Source organism: Xyrauchen texanus, chromosome 36 (assembly GCF_025860055.1).
Source record: "Xyrauchen texanus isolate HMW12.3.18 chromosome 36, RBS_HiC_50CHRs, whole genome shotgun sequence".
NCBI classification, from domain to species: Eukaryota; Metazoa; Chordata; class Actinopteri; order Cypriniformes; family Catostomidae; genus Xyrauchen; species Xyrauchen texanus.
In genome coordinates this window covers 37372515-37387025 of record NC_068311.1, presented here as the reverse complement: position 1 = coordinate 37387025, position 14511 = coordinate 37372515, and the positions used below count along the sequence as shown (strand labels likewise).

General features: G+C 37.9%; 1 protein-coding gene across 4 annotated transcripts in view; it reads left to right on the top strand.

The window, feature by feature from the left end:
• LOC127629868 (bromodomain and WD repeat-containing protein 3-like) overlaps positions 1-14511 on the top strand; it is a 104432-nt gene that overhangs the window by 50423 nt on the left and 39498 nt on the right. For all 4 annotated transcript variants that reach the window (XM_052107150.1, XM_052107149.1, XM_052107148.1 and 1 more), the window contains exons 12-17: positions 5705-5745; positions 5844-5945; positions 6033-6186; positions 11464-11598; positions 11786-11914; positions 13665-13890. In XM_052107150.1, coding sequence (XP_051963110.1) covers positions 5705-5745; positions 5844-5945; positions 6033-6186; positions 11464-11598; positions 11786-11914; positions 13665-13890 — 787 coding nt within the window. The remainder of the gene's footprint in view (positions 1-5704; positions 5746-5843; positions 5946-6032; positions 6187-11463; positions 11599-11785; positions 11915-13664; positions 13891-14511) is intronic.

Here is a 14511-nt window from a genome sequence, read left to right as displayed (position 1 = left end):
TCATTCAATAATGACATGGATGAAATGTACAGTCACAATTATATTAGTAAACAGTTTCCTTTTATTGGTTTCTTTGGCAGTAATGTTAAAATTGATAAGTGGTTACATGCTAAACAAATGAATCTGTGTAGCGGGATGATGAGAAAATAAGGCACAAGACATGATATTGCGTTCAAAGAAGTCCCTGGAGGAGGGTTTTATTGACTATAATAAAGAAGGAAGTGAGGTGTGAAGTACCCTGTTCCGATACCTGAAATATCAGTATTGGCCGATCTGATACCAGTGTTGTTTTTTATTAATGTGTTTAGAACATCTATAATTCAATGTGTGGAATTGATTAGAAGTACTCTTTGTGAAAGAAACAAAATCCCCAAACAATACATTATAAAATAGGAAAACAAAAAACAATTACATAAGAGCTTGTACAAAACATTAACTAATCAGTAAATAACCGCAATTCCAGTGAAAGTCTTAAATAGAAAAGAAACCAGTTCTCTTCACACATTTTAACTTGTATCTATCTAGACCAGGGGTGGCCACACTTTTTTGTGTGATGATCTACTTTTAAATGACCAACTCAATAAGATCTACCAACTAAAAAAAAACAGTTTCATTTAAAATAAGAAAATGCTTGTTGGGACTACTGCATGTATCCCTACATGGAATTCATCTTCTAATTAATAAAAAAATATATAACGATGTTCAATGTTGATATCATTCAGTTTTAACACTAAACCCAAAACACCTACAGTACAATATTTTACAATAGCCAGGGCAATTACCTTATTCTGATGACGAGTAAATATTGACCAGGCGAGGTTTTGTTTATTCAGTTGCCATGACAACTAGGTTTGCGCATGCGCGCCTTCCAAAGACTTCTGAAACAGCGCAGTAGCATCGCAATTTTTTTCAAAGTCCTTGGAAAGCGGGTATGCGCAAACCTAGTTGTCATGGCAACTGAATAAACAAAACCTCGCCTGGTCAATATTTACTCGTCAAGTGCATTTCAGACAGAAACTAAAAATCATGGCAACCAAAAGAAAACCGCATATGTGGTCACTGTTGGACAGGTGAGGTCGAGACAGAAATGAACTTCCTCCTAAAATGTGAAACATTCAGAGAAATAAGGAATGTTTACCTAAACAAGTTTGTCTCTGAAACTTCAGAATTTAAAGACCTAAATGACCTCTCAAAATTAAAAATACTCCTAGGAAAAGGAGACAGGGCACATCTTGCTGCCCAATATGTATCAGCATGCCACAACCTGAGGGACAGTGAAAGATCTAGACAAACACACACAATGTGATGTGGTCAAATAAATAATAATAATATTAATAATAATAATTTATAAATTGCTGTTATTTATATATTACTAATAATTATATACTGTCCAAGTTATTGGACAAAATGTATTTTACTTTTATTCTATTTTATTCTATATGATGCTTTGGCAACATTGTTTTTGAAACTTTCATGCCAATAAAGCCCATTGAATTGAAAAAAAATAAAAATAAATTTAACTAAAAGAAGGAAAGACATTATATTTATTTGTATTAAAATTTAACGAGAGTACATTTAAGTTGTGTGCGATCTACTAGCATTGCCTTTGTGATCGACGTATTGGGCACCCCTGATCTAGACAGATAAATGGTTCTCTCTCTCTCTCTCTGTGTGTGTGTTTTTTATTTAATTTGAGTTGTATTAGTATATCAATTCACTTTTCAATCACACAGTACTTTTTGGAATAATAATTTTACAATACATAGGTAATTTTCATCAGGCTTTTATTTTAAAAGTCCAGCATTGAGCGCTCCAGGAAGTCTGTGTTGAGTGTTTGTTTGTAGGCTAATTCATAGTAGTGTAAAACGCTTCTCAGTCAGCATCTGGTAAAATGCTTGTACGGTGCCATTTTCAGTGCATGTTATATGCGGGCCAAACTATTGATCATATACATCTGAGATGGAGTATGTGTGGCGGGACCACATTTTACACTTAGCAGTGCATCACGAGCCTCTGCGCATGTTTGTTTGCAGAGCGGCGCTCGTTCAGTAAAGCGTAGTGCCAGACACTACTTTGCTGATTGTATATTTATTATTAAACGCAGCCTTTTGCAATTCACAAAAGCTTTTGGATGATTGTAAGTGTCTGAATAAAATGCACTAGTTATATGGACTACTTTTAATAGTGTTTTGAATGTTATTTATGTCATTCTTTGAGCTTGACTGTAACGTCAATGACCAACATGCGGTATCATATTTGTGTCGGGTCGGATTGGTGCCATCCCTAGTGTGAATAATGATAAAGCTTTGTGAATTTTGCAATTCTGTTCGGTGGTGCTAATGTTGCAGAATCTACATCAGCTTTAAACCAAGACAACCAATATAAGTTTCAACAACCCTACCAGAAAAATATCCAGGCATAACAGAAACTAAAAGCCTTTCCTAACAGTTAAACATCCATCCAGAAACTGTTGTACTGTCGCTGCTGTTCTCAAGTAGGTATAGCTGCTGGCCAGAGACTTGTAAATGGGGCGGAAGCTCCAAAAGAGGGTGGGGTTACTCCAAAAGGGGGTTGAGCCAACACAAAAAGGGTTAAGGTTATGGAAAGGGTAAGGTAAAGTGCTCCCTATATCTTTATAAATTATGTAAGGAATAATTGACGACTGACCATTGAATTGTTTAAAAATAATGCACACCCGAGGTGGTAAAGCGGTCACGAGACGCAGCGGAGCGGCATTATTTTTAAACAACTCAACGGGCCGGAGTCAATTATTCGGCTTATACCATGGTTAACACACCTTAAAACATCGTTCAGTGTTTTATCTCAAAACATTTTCTGGTTTTGTCGCTAAAACGCTCTTGTGAGTGGAATTACTTTATTCTGCCACATATTCAGCATCTTGCTTTTTATACAATCGGAGCCTTCATTTTGCTTATTCAAAAACGGCACATTAGAACTAGCAACGGATGCTTGTGCTGCTTTACTTCGAGGACTTACTAGAGGAACAAGTTAGTGCAATTGTGCATGTGTGTGAGTTCGCATTTGACGGATCGAAAGTGAGAAACTCAGAAAATGAGAGAGATTACTTCTGGGATTACCTTTTTTTTGTTGCAGCTCTCATCAGAAGTAACATCGCTTCAAAATCGGTATATTCCCGTTATAAACCTTAAGTTTTTCTCATCCCTACCGAGATGCAGGAGTGCTCTGACATGACAACTCTGTTTTTCTCTCACAAGTACATTTTGGCCTCAAGTTAGGGGTGGGCGGATCGATCCTAAAAGTATCGATACTTCCGATACTGATGTTGTATCGAATATCGATCCTCACACAAAAATATAGATTCTATATAATTTTTTTTTTAACTGGTTGGTTGATTGATTACCACAAACAATAATCATAAGCTTCAAAGTGAAATAAAATGGATTAGCCTTTATTAGCAAATACTTGTGCAGGATGGGAACTGTTTCTTCTTCTTAACATTCATTAATGCTGAAAGACACAAGTAGACAAGCGCTTGTGCCGTCACAAGACTTGTTCAAACAAGATGGATCAGTGTCTTGTAGAGCTAATGATAGAAAATCAGAGAAACAATTCTGGTGGGTAGTCTTGGGCGTATGTCTGTATGTCTGTATGTCTGTATGTCTGTCTGTCTGTCTGTCTGTCTGTCTGTCTGTCTGTCTGTCTGTCTGTCTGTCTGTCTTAGGATTTTGTGTATGCCCACATGAAATAACTGATGATACGTGTGGCCGCTACAACAACGAGCATTTCACCCGGAACTTTTTCAATCTAATAACGCGATGCCGCAGCACCGTTGAGTGGTGTGTTTTATTATTATATATATATATATATTTTTTTTTAAAGATATTCTCTCTAAACGTGCACAGAGATGCACTGGGGAGCACTGGCAAGTCAGTCGGATTAAGCTGATCCACCAATCAGAAAGTTAATTTCAGACGCGATTTGAATATTTGCCAACCAATCATATTTTCCGTTTCAGTAAGGGGCAGGACATTTCCAGCGTCTGACACACAAGCATCCCTTGAGGAACTAATTTGCACTGCATATTTATTTCCCTGTAATATTGTAGTAGTAACCATGATTAATTGTGTGGTAACTATGGTTTATCTAAATACCATGGTTAAGCTATACTGTATTACTGTAGTGAAATGGTTAATTTTTTGTAAGGCTAAACAAAACCGAATTCTAATAATTTTCTTTAGGCAAAAAAAAAATCATGACTTGAATAATGACTAAAAATATTATTTAAAATTACCAATTTTATCCAAAGTAATTGCAAAAAAAGTTAATTTAACAGAAGTATTGGTATCTACGATATTGGAATTGAAAATATTGGTATCGAAAAGAAAATAAGTGGTATCGCCCATCCCTACCTCAAGTGTGTGCGTTACAGGTATAATGTGTGTCCTCGACTGTGTTTCCCACAGATATCTCAGATAATATAGATCCTGTTGTATTGTCTTTAATACAGCTCAAGTCTTAGTTGCTCATTTGAAAATGTCATGTTAGAACCAGCAACGGAGGCTTGCATCTCTCTCTCTCTCTCTCTCTCTGAGTTGTATTAATATATCAGTTCACTTTTCAGTGAGAAGCTGGGGGTACTGCGGTGTTTTACATTACAGCTATGTGAGGCTGATTAGGGTAAAATATATTGAAACATGAAAAGGTATTTCGAAAAATAGAAATTGTTGTATTGATCAAGATTTTTTTATTTTTTTAATGGAAAGTTTTTTTTATTTTTTTTTATTTTTATGTTTTTTATAAATGTGCTCGCTCAATAATGGAATGTTATTAAACTGCATCTTCCCCTCACACAGTAGCTCAAGTTTAAAATCTCTAGCAATTCAAATGTAGCACGTTAGACATTTCGCACAACGTTAGTCATGTGAGTTAGTAAGAATGTCATAAAATATCGATTATTGATCGGCATGTTATTTTATAGATATATTTTTGAGGCATCGATATATTAAAATTAGCCGACATTTAAATTAGAAGTCAAATGTGCATGCTTTCCAATACACTCAGTTGGTCTCTGTTTAAAAGTCTGGTGTAAGAGCATTGGGAGACCACGAGGGCAAAAAACTTTTACTTGAAGCGTCACAGGAGATGGTAGTCCAAAGTTACGAAAGTTTTGGTACTTCAGAGGATGTTTATGAGTTTGCAGGTTAGTGTAACTGCAAACTGAACGATTAGAAATGGCAATGTTTATTATGTATGTCTTAAGTTGTCAAACATCATACTTGTAACTGAAAAAAACATTGTGTAGGCTATATGAAGAATACATATAAACAGCAAATTATCTAGTGTTAGCTACAGTAAATAATCTTTGTACATTTGATTATGATTTGGGTCAAATTTAATGGCAAACTATGCGAGTTTCACACCTTGGCTCTTCAGAATGTTGATGTTGAGCATTGATACCTTCTGTAGAAAATAAATTATTGTTTTGAATTTTAGAACACACCATGTAGTCCGCACCATGTGCCCCCCTTTAATTTACCCTATCGCTCCCACTTTACTAAAGTTGTGTTGAGAAATATGTCCGAAGAGACTATTGTGTATTGAGCAGCCCTATTTATGTCTGAAAAAATCCCAATGCATCGAATCCAAGCCTATGCGTTAGTTTTTATGGGGAATTTGTTATCTTTTGTGGGGTATCAAGACTGACTGTTTTTTTTATTTACAGGACAAGGTGGACAGTATTCAGTTCTGCCATTCAGGAGAGAGGTATTATTGACCGTGCACCGCAAACAAAATGTTTTTAGTTTTGTTTATTCTTTGTGTTTTATATATTCCTAAAACTTTCTTTTAATTATCACTGTCAGGTTTGTGAGTGGCAGTCGAGATGGCACTGCTCGGATTTGGCGTCTGCATCAGAGACATCAGTGGAACAGTATTTTATTGGAGATGTCTGCCACTCTTCCAGGGTTTGAGCAGTTTCTGTCTTAAACACTTTTCATTGATAGTGACTCAATCTACATCTAATGTAGTTGCTTGCTCCATGCTTACTGTAGGTCTACACCTTTAACAGAGGACGAAAGTTTCTTTAAACCCAAAGTCACCATGGTTTCCTGGGATCGCCATGACAACACTGTCATAACGGCTGTCAACAATCATCTCCTCAAAGTGTGGAATTCCTACACAGGACAGTTGCTTCACATACTAAAAGTAAGATATTTTTCCACTGAGATTGTTTATAGAAAATAGATGTGTGTTTAAGCTTGGCCATTTGCACTTTAATTTGAAAGAGAACATTGATAAAATAGTTAATGCCATTAGTAGAGCCACATGACTTTTGATTATCAGTATGTAGTCTGGTCCAATTTTCTTCTTGTTCTGGCCCAGAACTGCCCACTTACAGGAGTATGCCAAATTATAAGACCTTTAATTTTGTATTTATAGAAGCTAAATTATAATCATGAATATTAACCAAAATTTTTATTATTCTCATTTTAAAGACATTATTTCAGTTAGAGGAAAAAACAACATCAGTGTGCAAGACTCTTAAAGAAAAAAAGAAACTGCGACATGGTGCAACATCTAGCACGTTTACTTTTATTTACAATCATTTCAAAATCAAGTTGCCATTGGCAACGCTTGGGAACACTGTGTTAGAAGAAGAAAGCCTTGTTTATTGCCACACATTATACATTTTTCATTTATACAGTGAAATTTCTTTTTCACATAATCCAGTTAAACTGGGGTCAGAGCAGGTTCAGCCATGATAAGGTGCCCCTGGAGCAAATGGGGTCAAGGGCCTTGTTCAAGGGCCCAACAGTGGGATCATGGAAGTGTTAGTGCTTGAACCCCGACCTTCTGGTCAGTAACCTTCTGGACAGTAACCCACTGCCTGGGGGTGGGCAATATGACTAAAATCTTGTCATGATTAGAGCCGCCATTTCGGTTAAATGTTTTTAATCAAATTAATTCCATGGTATGCTGATTAATTAATTGCATAAATATTTGCTGAAAAAGCCCCTCAAATAACAATAGTTATTAATAGTTAGTAAATGCTTTTGGAGCGTGTCTGTTACGTTGTCATAAACGTACCGTTTTTGCGTCGCTGTGTCAAGTTAAATTAAGTTTGAAACATACAAATACGTGTCTTGAGATCCCTGTCTTCGGATTTGCATTCCATGAAGCTGTGTTTGTACGCAAGAATGTGTTCTCATCCTGCTCTTGATAAGTGTGGATTGTTCTGTGTCTGTATGAGCCGCAGAAAATGTTTAAATGCTGGAAAAACCCATGTTTCTTAGATTCTCTGTCTAATGTGAAGCCCTGCCCACTGATAAGTCCACGCAACGCACATGGAAATGTTCATATGCTGTTTTGTCAGATATCATCTAGTGAGTTATTGAATTACATTTTTGGAACGCAAGCCTGTGTCTTTTTACCCAATGAGTTTGCTGCACGGCAGAGTGCTGTTCAATGTGTCCAGGAATTATAAAGTTTACCGGACAAATGAATGGATTTGGTGTCTAATTAAAAAATGCATCCAAAACAAAAAGCTAAACTGAAATTTGCTACATATCTTTTCATTCACAAAGAAATATTAGAATTGCAAAAATCATTAGGTTATTATGTCAAATAATTTCTCAACTTGACTATTTGCTGCCGACATGAAGTGTGTGCAGTGTTTCTCTACAGCTTGAGATGCACAAAAGCCTGGTGTCGTTCTCCTTCAGAAAATGGCAACGCAAGGCTGTTTTAGTGCGATTCTAAAGTGAGAAATTTTTACAACTGCCAGTGTGCAGGATACAGTCCACTGTAGACGTGGATTAGGACTGCGCATGGTGATGGGAAAGTTGAACCCCTTACACCTTGAATGCATTTTAAAGGATTTCATAGTTTATTGGCATACCTAAAAGTAAGCGATTATAGCTCTAAAAAACAAAACAAAAAAAAAAACAATAGCAAAGATGCTCAATTGCATGGTATTAATTAATAGAAAACCTTTCAAAATTTGAAGAAAATTTATTTAAATCATGCTCTGAGTCTCTCATAATAAAACACTGTTCTCCAACATGTCAACTATGCCAGGAAAAAAAATTGTTGATAGTACAAAGCAATCAAAAGTTACAGCATTTGGATCCAAGGTAAAGATGGAGTACTTTTATTTATCGAAGTGTCCAAAAACCTCTCCAAGCAAGTTTTATTGAACACTAAAACAAAGTGCCTATCAATAAAATTATATCACTTTGGCACCTTATTCCATTACTAAAATTAGTTTTGTTGCATTGAGCGCTCTCTTGTGTGCAGTATGTGTATGAGCAATCTGTGTCTGTATATAACACTTTTAATTATGCCTGTTTCCAAATATGGATTCTAACAATCTAGACCAGAGGTTCTCAAACGGTTTGGGGCTAGGGGGACTCCTTACAGGGCAGAACATTTCCCAAGGACCCCCCCTCATAATTGTAACACTGATTATGTATATGCTTACTACCATTTGTACTCTTAGATGCCATTGGAACTATTTGTATTCTTAAAATGTTCAACCTAAATACCTCAGACCAGTTTCGTAGTGATAAACAGAAACGCATTTCAATTTGAATCCTGAACAGAGGGTAATTTTATTCTAATTGCATTTGGACACATTTTTAGCATTTATACTTTTTTCAAGTAATTGATCTTAAAAGCTTTCATAAAATTAACAGTAGCAAGACTGTTATAGTCCTAATAAACCAAAACATTTAAAATGACTAGTTTAAAGTTACTTTCAGTAAGTGCTTTAACTTTAAAATAATGAACTTATTGATCCTTATTCAAATCATTGGCAGAACAAACAACAAATCATAACACTTCATAGTAATTAAGCCTATTCAGACCTTTTTTATTGAAATATTTGCATTAGGCTACATCACATTCTTCTCTCACAATTCACAATACCTCACTGATGGGTGAGCCTCTCTCACAACACATTAGGTTTATTCTTGGAGTGATGGATGACAGGCAAACTGTAAGATCATTCTCCACATGCAAACAAGCCCTGTACTTGGTGGTGAACGATGACTCACAGAGTGAGTTCAGGATACTCGTGTAAGAGTGAGGGCCAAAAGTCTGCATGAGGCACCTGCTGGAATCGGGCATTCAATATCCTGCGATAGGACAAGTCCAACAGCTCCTCTTCTGCCTTACCAGTAAGGCCACTTGTTGTTGCAACTGGGGCAAAGGGATCCCGCACCCAGTCCTAGGCATCTGTGTTCACATCTGTGTACTGAGAAGTATGAGCTGAAGTGCTTGCTCAGTGCAGTGAGATGAGAGGTGGCTGCCTCTCTCACTATAGCCACTGACAGGCTGTTTGTGTGGAGAAACTCAGTTGGGGGAACCGGTGTGTTGCTCCATCTTGCATCCTTCTCAATAGATCTGTTTTCTTCATGAAGGCAGTGTGTTTGTTACTGACTTCCAGGATAGCTGCATAGCCTCCTTAGATGGAATGGTTTAGGCTGTTGAGCAAGTTAAATACATCAGCAAGATATGCCAATTTGGCTATACACAGAAAAAAACACTGCAATGTCGTGTTTGTCCACTCTCTCATAAATTGCTCAAACACACGGTGCAAAACTTTACCACGAGAGAGCCATCGTACTTCTGTGTGATACAGCAGTGTGTCATGCCCAGCATCCATCTTCCTACAAAGTTGTCCAAACTAATGTGACTGCAGTACCCTTGACTTTACAAATTTATTTCAAAACAGAGTGAAGATCTGGTTCCATGCCTTTGGATGCGACCGCCTACCGATGCAGCATACAGTGCGTAGCCATAATCCTGCCAGGAACCTTCTTGCAGAACAGAAAATCCTCAAATCTTTCCTTCCCATTGATAGCGGAACCAAAACAATCAACAGAGCTGCACCTGCTATGTCTGTTGATTTTGTCCAACTGAATACAAAAATTGCTTACAGGAACATTACAATCTATCCAGTAGCTGTGAATTAATGTCAGTCCAGAGTTCTTCAATTCTCCTCCTCATGGTGTCATTTGAGAGAGGTATAGCTTTCAGTTTATTAGTTGCCTCTGTACCAAGCATAACTTCACACATATCAACTGCCGCTGGAAGTATGAATTCTTGTGCAATTGTGTGTTGCTTCTTACGTTTAGCAATCTGTTGAGCCACCAAATAAGAAGTCTTCTCTACTTTCTCTGAAGTTGAGGTTAGGTTCACCATCCATTTTTTTCTGGTGGATGTATTCCTCGCTCTTTCGACCAAAAAATATTTTGTTTTGCCCTTCTATTCTGAGATTTATAATCAGATGGCGCTTTAGCTTGGCGTGCTTCATGGCTTTGTTCGCTAGCACCTGAAGACACATGACGCATTTGGTGTTTTTATTACCAAAATAAATATTTCATGATCCGTGCCCCCTCTTAGCCCGGTACCACTTCTTGTAGCTAAAATTGGCATATATACATTTTCAGGAGGTTCACACTCTACTAGCACAGAAACTGATTGTGTGGAGAAGTGCATGCTTATTCATTATGTGCGGTGTACAGTATCTCACAAAAGCGCACCCTTCACATTTTTGTAAATATTTGATTATATCGTTTCATGTGACAACACTGAAGAAATGACACTTTGCTATAATGTAAAGTAGTGTGTACAGCTTGTATAAAAGTGTACATTTGCTGTCCCCTCAAAATAACTAAACACACAGCCATTAATGTCTAAACTGCTGGCAACAAAAGTGAGTACACCCCTAAGTGAAAATGTCCAAATTGGGCCCAATTAGCCATTTTCCCGGTGTCATGTGATTCGTTAGTGTTACAAGGTCTCAGGTGTGAATGGGGAGCAGGTGTGTTCAATTAGGTGTCATCGCTCTCACACTCCCTCAAACTGGTCACTGGAAGTTCAACATGGCACCTCATGGCAAATAATTCTGAGGATCTGAAAAATTGTTGCAAGTGTGTATTAAAAAAAATTGTTGCAAGTGTGTAATTGCTATTAGTCACAGAAAACTGTGCCATTTAATTAGTTAAAATGTTTTAATCGATTCACAGCCATAAAATATATATATATATATATATATATATATATGTATATGTATATGTATATGTATATGTATATATATGTAAGCAGCCATTTGGCCCCTACATTTTTCAGTTGGCTCTGTAGTAATTTATTAATTCTAGCTCTGCTTGGTGTGAATACTCCCTGACGCTGACAAGAGAGCAAGACGTAACTGCCAAAGACCTCCACCGAAGTCATTTTCAGTGCTTTAAATGCACATTTTTGGTATTCAAATTGGTGAAGTAAAAAAATAAAAAATGAGACTTAAAATTTTAAATATAATGACTATCAATTTCTGTGCACAATACAATGGCAGCTCACAAAAATTGTCTACACAGGTTGTCTGCACAGTTATGTACTAAGACCAGTGGTTAAATAGATAAGTCATATAGAATTGTATGCACTATAGAATTAAATGCATCCCTATACAACCTCCAACAGGGTCATGAGGCGGAGGTGTTTGTTTTGGAGCCACACCCCTATGACCCCCGAGTCATGCTTTCTGCTGGCCATGATGGAAATGTCTTCATATGGGACCTCATTAGAGGCACCAAAATTCTCCATTACTTTAATATGGTAGAGTATCCAAAACTTTGTTTCAATTATAGCACTAGTACATCCACAAGATCAATAAGATACTGTTACTGTTTTATTAAGATGTGCTGTTAAATACAATTTAAATCGGATGTGATTCTAGTTTATAAACACTGAAATTTTGCATACAATGTTTTGTCCTGGTTTTAATGGTGTTTGTGTTGTGTAGATTGAAGGTCAAGGACATGGTGCCGTGTTTGACTGTAAGTTCTCACCTGATGGTCATCGCTTTGCCTGCACAGACTCTCATGGACATCTGGTTATTTTTGGCTTTGGGAGCTCCAAGCCTTATGAAAAGGTTTTAATTATTCATTAACAATAAGATGATCATTTAAAATGATCTAATATCTTTCTTGCAAAAATGAATATAAACCAACTCAGAATTCCTGAAGATGCAGTGCATCTGGAAAATATTCACAGCGCTTCACTTTTTCCACATTTTGTTGTTACAGCCTTATTCCAAAATGGGTTAAATTCATTATTTTTCTCAATTCTACAAACAATACCCCATAATGTCAATGTGAAAGATTTTTTTTTTTTAAATCTTTGCAAATTTATTAAATTATTATTTATTTTTTTAAATCACATGTACATAAGTATTCACAGCCTTTGCCATGACACTCAAAATTGAGCTCAGGTGCGTCCTGTTTCCACTGATGATCCTTCAGATGTTTCTACAACTTGATTGGAGTCCAGCTGTGGTAAATTCAGTTGATTGGACATGATTTGGAAACGCACACCTGTCTATATAAGGTCCCACAGTTAAAAGTGCATGTCAGAGCACAAACCAAGCCATGAAGTCCAAGGAATTGTCTGTAGACCTACGAGACTGTGTTGTATCGAGGTAAGGATCTAGGGCAGCATACAGAAAAATGTCTGTAGCTTTGAAGGTCCCAATGAGCACATTGGCCTCCATCCGTAAATGGAAGAAGTTTGGAACCACCCGGACTCTTCCTAGAGCTGGCCACCCGGCCAAACTGAGCAATCGAGGGAGAAGGGCCTTAGTCAGGGAGGTGACCAAGAACCTGATGGTCACTCTGGCAGAGCTCCAGCGTTTCTCTGTGGGGAGAGGAGAACCTTCCAGAACAACCACCATCTCTGCAGCACTCCACCAATCAGGCCTGTATGGTAGGGTGGCCAGACAGAAGCCACTCCTCGGTAAAAGTTTGCCAAAAGGCACCTGAAGGACTCTCAGACCATGAGAAACAAAATTCTCTGGTCTGGTGAAACAAAGATTGAACTTTTTGGCCTGAATGGCAAGCGTCATGTCTGGAGGAAACCAGGCACCACTCATCACCTGGTCATTACCATCCCTACAGTGAAGCATGGTGGTGGCAGCAGCATGCTGTGGGGTTGTTTTTCAGCATCAGGTACTGGGAGACTAGTCAGGATCGAGGGAAAGTTGAATGCAGCAATGAACTGAGACATCCTTGATGATAAACCTGCTCCAGAGCGCTCTGGACCTCAGACTGGGTGTTGTTTCATCTTCCAACAGGACAATGACACAAAGCAAGCAGCCAAGATAACAAACGAGTGTCTATATGGGACAACTCTGTGAATGTCCTTGAGTGGCCCAGCCAGAGCCCAGTATTGAACCCGATTGAACATCTCTGGAGCGATCTGAAAATGAATGTGCTCCCCATCCAACCTGATGGAGCTTGAGAGGTCCTGCAAAGAAGAATGGGAGAAACTGCCCAAAAATAGGTGTGCCAAGCTTGTAGCATCAAAAAGACTTGAGGCTGTAATTGGTGCCATAGGTGCTTCAACAAAGTATTGAGCAAAGGCTGTGAATACTTATGTACATGTGATTTTCTTTTTTGTTTTGTTTTTAGTTTTTTTTATAAATTTGCAAAGATTTCAAACAAACTTATTTCACGTTGTCGTTATGGGGTATCGTTTGTAGAATTTTGAGGAAAATAATGAATTTAATCAATTTTGGAATAAGGCTATACCATAACAAAATGTGGAAAAAGTGAAACGCTGTGAATACTTTCCGGATGCACTGTAATTTCCGTTTTGTTTTTTAATCTCTCTGAAATTATCCTTAGCTTCCAGACCAGGTCTTCTTCCACACAGACTACCGGCCACTGATCCGGGACTCAAACGGGTTTGTTCTGGATGAACAGACTCAACAGGCCCCTCACCTCATGCCGCCTCCCTTCCTGGTGGACGTGGACGGCAACCCTCATCCTCCCAGATTCCAAAGACTGGTCCCAGGAAGAGAAAACATTGCAGACGAACACCTTGTTCCTCAACTCGGCTACGTCGCTACAAGTAAGATGCCCTAGACTTGTCATAGTCTCAGCCTCAGAAGGCACGCCCATGGAACCATCTGATGCTTATAGCACACAAACCTGGAAAACGCTTTCTCGATCAACTTGCCGCAAATTTGATTGGCTGGTTCGATGAAACTTCTGTGAGTAGATGCACGCAAGACGTTTTGTCAGTGCCTGGAAGCAGAGTTGTTCAAGTTTCCGCGTTGATAGAATGAGCGGTTTTAAGGATGAAATAATCACAGAATTTACCCAAGTTTGCCAGGTTAGTGACATCAAATCTTTTAAAGATATTCAGAATTTTGTTTGAGGCATGTAGCAGAAAGTAAAGCGGATATCCACAAGCAGAGCTGCATTTTCTGCTTTGTTTACTTTTGTCATGTCTGTGAAATTCTCTATAATGAGGTTATCTGTGCTGTATTTAGACTCTGCTCATTTTTGCTATACTCCCGTGTGTTTTCTGTGCAATCACTTGTGGATACTCGCATGCCATTTATATAAGTTATTTTCCCCCCATGTCTGTCTTTTATTATGGTATGAAACATCTCCAATAACCCCTCCACTAAACACCTTGTAATGACAAAACCAACTGTGATTGGTTGCTTTCCATGTCAGGTAGATG